General features: G+C 46.9%; 1 protein-coding gene across 1 annotated transcript; it reads left to right on the plus strand.

The window, feature by feature from the left end:
* Positions 1-930: 930 nt before the first annotated feature.
* On the plus strand, positions 931-7,447 carry LOC123395154 (U5 small nuclear ribonucleoprotein 40 kDa protein). The gene is made up of 7 exons (XM_045090090.1): positions 931-1,258; positions 1,341-1,701; positions 1,802-1,958; positions 2,452-2,496; positions 5,424-5,586; positions 6,185-6,546; positions 6,749-7,447. Exons 1-7 carry the CDS (start codon positions 1,049-1,051, stop codon positions 7,062-7,064), a joined length of 1,614 nt encoding a protein of 537 aa, XP_044946025.1. The 5' UTR covers positions 931-1,048; the 3' UTR covers positions 7,065-7,447.
* Positions 7,448-7,788: the final 341 nt, after the last annotated feature.

A 7,788-nucleotide genomic window follows, 5' to 3' on the forward strand; every position in this document is an offset into this window, starting at 1 on the left:
AGTTTGCTAGATATGAAAATCATTTTCTTGATGTATTAACATCACCTTTTAAGACAAATGAACATGTGAATCAACCTGTGATTAGATAGTTAGAGGAACAGTGGTATTTCCAGCCCATCAGGGTTCAAGTCCTGATGCTCGCATTATTTCTGAATTTATTTCAAGATTTCCGGATATGTCAGCTTAGTCTCTCGAAGGCATTCATAGGGATATAATATATGTGTGTGCGTTTATAAAAATGACTGTATACGCGTATATATAAGCGCTCGTGTCTATACCGTGTTAAAAAAATACAAACCAATAACTAAAGTCTCACATAGAAGCTCGTGTCATAAGAACTAGTAATGTCCATGTGTTTTTTTTAACACGGTACAGGCGCAAACGTTAATACACACGCACATACACTCACTTCTATGAACGCATACATGCATGCTCTATCCCTATGAGCATCTCCGAGAGACTGAACCGGCATATTATCTTAAATTTTAAGAAAGTCATCAGTAACAGAAATGTCTTCTTCCACTGAATGCGCATCGCTAAAAATCCTGAAATAAATTCAGTAATAAATATGAGCACCAAGATTTAAACTCTGATAGGCTAGGGATCCCTCTAAGTATCCAACCACAGGTTGGTTCGCGGTTTGTATTCCTTTTTGACAAAAAGAAATACGTGGATGTTTTTTCTACGGCGCATGAGCAATTTACCCGGAAACGAATCAACATCATTTTCTTTCCATGCCATAAACATATCTTTCTGGAAATAGACGAGCATTCCTTTGTGGAAACATTTGAACGCATTGGAACACTTTCTTTTACCAATGCATGAGCGCAACAGCGGGCCGTGCAATGTGCGGCCCATGAGGACACGGAAAAAGCCCAGAAGAGAGAGATCAGATCATATGCTCCCCGTTGCGGCCCACGCACACACGGAGAAGAGAGAGAGAGAGAGAGAGAGGTGGGTAGGCGGCGAGCGTGCGACACCCTCCCCCATCCCCTCGTCCGCTCCGCCGCCGGTCGGTCGGTCGGTCGCCTTCTCGCCGGCCGGCGCGATGGGAGGCGACGCGCCGCCCATGAAGAGGCCCAAGCTGGAGAAGGATGACGGCTGGTCCCGCCACCCTTCAGCCGCCAACGGCTCCAGGCCCGCCAGCGATGCGCCGCCGCCGCCGCCGGCCGGGGAGGACGAGGAGGAGCTCCCGGAGGAGGCCGTGCTCGCGCTCATAGACCACCACGAGCGCGAGGTCGAGCGCTACAAGCTCAAGGTGCATCTCCCCTCCCCCAGTCCCGTTCCCCCCTTCGGTTCTTGGTGGTGAATGAACGATCGATCCTCGCGTCCGTCCGCAGCTGGAGGCCGCCGAGAGGAAGCTGGCCGAGACGCGGTCGAGGCTCGCCCAGCACCGAGGCCGCGGTCCCGATCGGAACCATCCGCCGCCGCCGCCACCAGCCGTGCAGAAGGCCGCCGCGCCCGATCGCAGGACGCCGCCTCCGACCCAGAGGGAGTCCCCCAAGCCGTCGGCGCCGAGCCACAAGGCCCCCGCGCCGCAGACCAGGCCGCAGCTCGTCATCCCGGGGGCAGGCCACAGCCGTCCGGCCCCGCGGCCCTCTTTACCCATACCGAAGAAGTCTGCCTCCCCGGCATCATCGTCGTCGACCTTGGGGCAGGCGCCGCAGAGGAAGGCGGAGAAGAAACCCAAGAGAGAGATTGGTACTTCCCACGGCTCGTCCATTCGAGTTTACCCGATAGAATTCGATCTCCGTCGATATGCATGATGCAAGCCTTGTTCTGTTTTTTTCCGGTTTTGCAGTGCAGAGAGAACATCAGAACTTGATTCAGAGCATCAAGAAGTCGTCTGCGCCAACGACGCTTAAGTTCTACGGCGGAACTCTGGTCTCCAGCCAGCACAAGAGGAAGCTTAGGTGTCTTGAGCTGTGCCCTGCTGATGACCAGCTTGTCGTTACAAGGTACTAGTATGCTTGACTGGCTATAATAAATATAGCAGCAACTTTTTTTTGTACTATCAAATACAGTACCAAATACGTGACATTAATGCGCTGACGAAGAAAACTAAATTTGTCAAATTCTTCCTCATTTACTGAAGAAACTTGGTCAAAAAGCTGCCCCTGACCAGAAAAAAGGATGAATGAGAATGATGCAGGCTAGTTACCCGGACCGAAACACCAATAAGTCCTGATCTTGTTTAATGCATTGGTGTCTAATGTTATCCAAGGTATAGTCATGAACTGTGAAAGAGTGTTACAAGGTCAAAACCGTTGTTGACATGGCTACGCTTATTTGCTTAGGGATTTGGTTGATTTTTGGTCAATTATTCAGCTCCACGTATATGTTGCAGAGTAAACTATGTAACCAAATATAATAACTGTGACATGTGTTATGTTTTCTTAACTTCTGCTCGATGTAGAACTTCGGTCTAATGTTTTTTTTTTTGTTATGCAGTGCATTGGATGGAATGGTTGCTCTGTGGCAAGTACGGTCAAGTGGGTAAGCCTCATTTCCTCTTTTCTCTTCACGACATATCTTATTTTTATTTCTGGGTACTGTTACTTGGCTCCCAAAACATATGGGAGATAGGGTTACTTGTTTCGACTTGTAACGGAAAATAAAATTATAATAAGTGTGTGCCACCATTATAGTTGCAATGAAGTCAAGAGAAGTACTATGTTTGCTTGGAGATAGAAGATGCATTTGCTAAAATTAAAAGCCATAATTTCTATATGCCTTCATGCAGACTAGGCAGTAGTTAGTGAAAGTTATGCCATATAATATTGCTTTTGCTGCCAACAGGAGCCATAGGCAATGGTTTGTACTCCCCACATGGTCATATTGATGCTAAGCTAGCATAAATACATGCCAGTGTCTGTATTGTGCATGCAGATTCTGTATTTTATTTATGAAGCTCTCATGCTATGTTTTTATGAAGCTCACATGCTTTTATTGCAGAATTTAGATATTTAGCATCTGTTTGCGTGCTTTATTCCTTGGTACAAAAGCCAGGTGTGTTGGCTGATGCTCTCTTGCATTGTTTGTGCCCCGCCTCACATCACACATTCACTACACCGAGATATTAAACCCAACATCTTAGGTTTGTATCATAAGGTACATCCAGTGAGCTAGTGGCTGGCTGGCTGCCAAGAATCTATCAACATTTTTACCATTTGACATAAGAAACACTGACATGGCATTATAGCCAAAATTTCCTAATCACTCCTTCAAAGTGCCAACGAAGCGGCATCCTATATACTTAGATTTAACTCCAACGAAATATGGATATTCACGTGACACACACCCGTAGCTAATGTCAGAAGTTGCCCCACTTGCTAGCCCACAATGATAAGTGAAAAACTTTGGCAACTGCTGCAAACTGCAACTGAGCTAATGAGACCCTTGGTACAGTGTCATTTGTTCCAGTAACAGAGTGCGTACATAGAAAACTGACACATGTACAAGGCTATGAACTGGGTACATGAATAAGAGCATCTCCAACAGCCGCGCTTCGCGCCGCACCCAAAAAATGCGTTTGCCGCGCGCGCTTCGGCTGGTATAGCGCGGGGTTAGGCGCTGGCTCCAGCAGCCGCTCTATAATGCAGCGCGCGCGCGCCGCTCCAGCAGTGCCCAAAAATGCAGCGCGCGCAAACCATTTTTTAATAAATAGATTGCATTAAAATAAAAAGCATACAAAGTTATTTTACATAGATTGCAACTTGATAGGTAGTTCGAAAACATAGATAGATAATTCGGAACTAGATAGTTCGAAAACATAAAAACTTAATCCCAGTCGCTCCAATCATCTGCACCATCATCATCGTCGTTGGTGTCGTCAGAGGTTGACAGCCAGATGTCGAACCAACACTCGTCTTCTTCAGTGAAGAAGGAGCTCCCGTCTGCATTGACGATGTCGGCCTGCGCACTCGCCAATGCCTTCCGCCGACGCCGGTCCAACCGCTCCTCGCGGCGCCGGCGCGTGTCCTCCTCGCGGCGCCTTGCCCAATAATCCTGCTCGTAGGCGACGTCCTCCGGGTGGCGTCGGCGCCACTCCGCCATGACCCGCTCGTCCTCCTGGGCGACGAGGAGGCGGCGCTGCCGCGCAGTGTGCTCCGCACGGTCTTGTGCGGAGTTTACACGAGGCGGCGGGGCGACGTCTAACGCCTGCTGGAGCGTGTAGACGTCCTGGAAGTTCATTTGGCGGCGCGGCCTGCCTAGGCGCCACGCCGCCGCGTCGAACGCGCGGGCGGCCTCGTGCGCCGTGTCGTACGTGCCGAGGCTAAGCCGGAGATCGCCGGAGCGTATCTCGGCGTAGAACCCGCCGTTGGGGCGCTCGCGGATGCCGCGGTAACCCGACGCAGAACGGCGGCATGGTGGCGCGTCGGGAGCAGGGGCGCTGGAGCGGTGGCGGCGCGAGAGGCAGAGGGAGAGAGAGAGTGGAGCGGTGGCGGCGCGAGGGAGCGGCAAAGCTGCGGTTTTATAGGCGCGCGCGAGCTGCCGCCTTTTCGCGCGCGCGCAACCGGTTACCGCGCGCGCTGTTTTCCCGCCGCCGCTGGAGCACGCCATTCCGTCCCGCGCGCACTAAAATGGCGGTTTACCGCGCGCGCGCCCCCTTTTCGTGCGTCTGTTGGAGATGCTCTAACTACAAGGGTTCCCTAGACATGAGGTATGGCGACATTCAACTACAATGACCAAATGAATAATCTGCAGATGATGAAGTGTAGTGAAGTAAAATAAATAAATAACAGTAACTAGAGAACATTGATATCCAATGCAGCAAGGGGAAAGTAAATTGAGATATAGATAAAAGTAATAGATGACCTAAATGCAATCAAAGAAAGGGTGATCCTAGATATGGATAAAAGAAAGGATGATCAATGCGGAAAGATGACTATGAACTGGTAATATTTTGTTGTAGCAATATGAAATTAGCAAGCTTCTGATTTTTATTTTATGTATTTCCTACTTATGCATTGCCTTCTGTGATAGCAGTAGTTTCGCAAAAGCTGACACTATGGTGTTCATCACTTGAAACGTTGACACTATTTCCTACTTATGCATTGCCTTCTGCAATAGCAGTATTTCGCAAAAGTTTGACACTATGGTGTTCATTGGCACTTGAAAAGTTGACACTATTTCCTACTTATGCATTGCCTTCTGCAATAGCAGTATTTTCGCAAAAGTTGACACTATGGTGTTCATTGGCACTTGAAAAGTTGACACTATTTCCTACTTATGCATTGCCTTCTGCAATAGCAGTATTTTCGCAAAAGTTGACACTGGTGTTCATCACTTGAAACGTTGCACGGGAAACCGGTGTGTGTAACCTACGATACTATGGAGAATTAATTCATATGGTGCTGGAGCTGCATGTTTTTTTCGTTTTACTTTAAGCATGTTTTCAATTATAATATTTGTACTTGCAGACCATCTATCTCCTTGCTTAGCACTACAAATTGCTTCTCTTCAAAGCAAAGATGGCCTGAGGATGTAGCTTGGCATCCGGATGGTGACACAATTTTTGCTGTATATACTGCTGATGGTGGTGACACACAGGTTTCAATGATGAATCTTAACACATCAGGACAAGTAAGAACTCTGTTTAAACTTTAAACCTTGAAGTAGCACAGCATATTCCATCTATTATCATCCATTACTGGGTTTTGTAGTTGTTATAAAACAACACTGTTACAGTGAACTGGATTGGTTTCATAGGAAGTTCAGATACAGCAAATCTCATTTTAGGTAGAAACACTTGCATATGAAGGAGCGTTTTCATACCAAAATTTTGCCCTCTGCATGGTTTTGACTCACAATATTTTGTTATTTTAAATTAAATCAGGTAAGGTAGGAATTGGTAGGTGCCCTTAAGTTATTCCTGTTTTCATATCCACCAAATACCTTGAGTTTCTACTTCTCCTTTGTGCCTGGTGCAATAATAGTACCTGATTTATCCACAGATAAATCGAATTCACAACCATGGCTATCAAATTAGGTCTTATCAAACGACCAACTAAAATAGTTCTGTTAGTGTGATTATGTTATCTATGGATGCATCAATGACCCAATGTGATCTGTAGTTATGTTATGTAAAATCTTGCAAGAACCCACGCTTTTATGTTGTTTCTTTTTGATAAGTAACAGATGGTTTACTTTCGACATTAAAATATTCTTTCCCTTTAAACAGAAGAAAGTTACTTACCTGCAAGCGAAGCCTCATACTAAGGGAATCATAAACAACATAAATTTCATGCCCTGGTCTGATACATGCTTTATGACCGGTGGAAGTGACCATGCTGTCATGCTCTGGCAAGAGAAAGATGATTCATGGAACTTCAAGAAAGTGCACAGGGATCAGCATTCTTCTGGTGTCATGGGTGTTGTCGGATTGCAACAGAGAAAAACAATAATATCAGTCGGACTTGACAAGAGGATAATATCATATGATGTTGCAACTGAAAGGACAGAGTACAAGAACCTAATTGATAGCAAATGCTTGAGCGTATTACTTAATCCAAGCGATTTCAACCTATACATGGTACAAACAGGGTAAGTGGACTTGTAATGTTGCTTCTGATTTTTGGGTTCCGTTTCACACCTAAACCTCATTGGCATAAAATCCTTCATATGTTTGTGTACAAAACAAATGTCCTTGTATGTTTCTCATTTGCAGTCCTGGGTGCAATCGTTTCCATCCGTGCCTTTTGGGAGTCGGTGCTGCAAGCTAAACCTGTTTTGTTTCTAACAACAGGTCGCCAGGCAGGCAGCTTCGCTTATTTGACATCAGGCTTAGGCAGACCGAGGTTCACGCGATCGGTTGGAAGCAAACGAGCAGCGAGTCCCAGTCAGCCCTTGTAAACCAGTCATGGTCTCCCGACGGCTGGTACCTGTCCTCTGGGTCAGCAGACCCTGTGATCCATATCTTCGACATAAGGTACCAGGGCCAGAAGCCCTGCCAGTCAGTGCAGGCGCACCAGAAGCGGGTCTTTAAGGCCATTTGGCACCAGACCTTCCCAGTTTTGACCTCCATCTCGTCGGACCTCAACATCGCGATCCACAAATACTGATGGAAACAGCCACCTGTGGATTCTTGGCCTGGCGGATCATCACCATTTTTGTTGCGAGCTCGCGAAAGACGGCGCGTCAATGCCCTAGGAAATTTCTTGGTCCACGGGAATGGGATGCATCAGTGGAGCTCCAGACGAGAGGCCCCAACGACATCTGCACTTTTTGATGCATCCGCAGGCCTCCCTGGTCGAATGTTTTGCCCGTTGCTGCCTGTGGAGAAGTAGTACGTGCGTCGAAAACTGTTCCGGAACCATTTCCTTTCCTCTCCTTAGCATTTTATTTTTGTTTGTTGGCAATGTAAGTCTTGGTTCAGTTGGTACTGTGCGTTGCAATTTACAAGTGTCTGGAGATGTGATGTCCAAAGTGACAGTCTCAGTTGAAAGAAACGTGTCCACCTGCTGTCAGCCCAAAAACTTGTGTGGTCTGAATCTCATACTCTATCAGTGGTTAGTGAGTTAGTTGTCCAGCAGAACTTGACAGGTGGCGTGCTGCATTATTTGAGTTTTTTTTTATCGTTTGTATGTTTTTCAACTATATATGGACACGTAGACGTGTATCACGGTGGCTCCAGATGTGCCAACCTGTTTGCTGAATAAACAGGCACGTTGCCTTCTGTTTGTCTGACGTGGCACGTTGGCCGTCTCTTCTGGCTTGCATTTGTTCCATCAAGCTCATATAGGATCCCAGTATGTAAATTCTGAAATATAATTGCCAGAGCAGAAA

The sequence above is a fragment of the Hordeum vulgare genome, chromosome 5H (assembly GCF_904849725.1).
Source record: "Hordeum vulgare subsp. vulgare chromosome 5H, MorexV3_pseudomolecules_assembly, whole genome shotgun sequence".
Classification (NCBI taxonomy): domain Eukaryota; kingdom Viridiplantae; phylum Streptophyta; class Magnoliopsida; order Poales; family Poaceae; genus Hordeum; species Hordeum vulgare.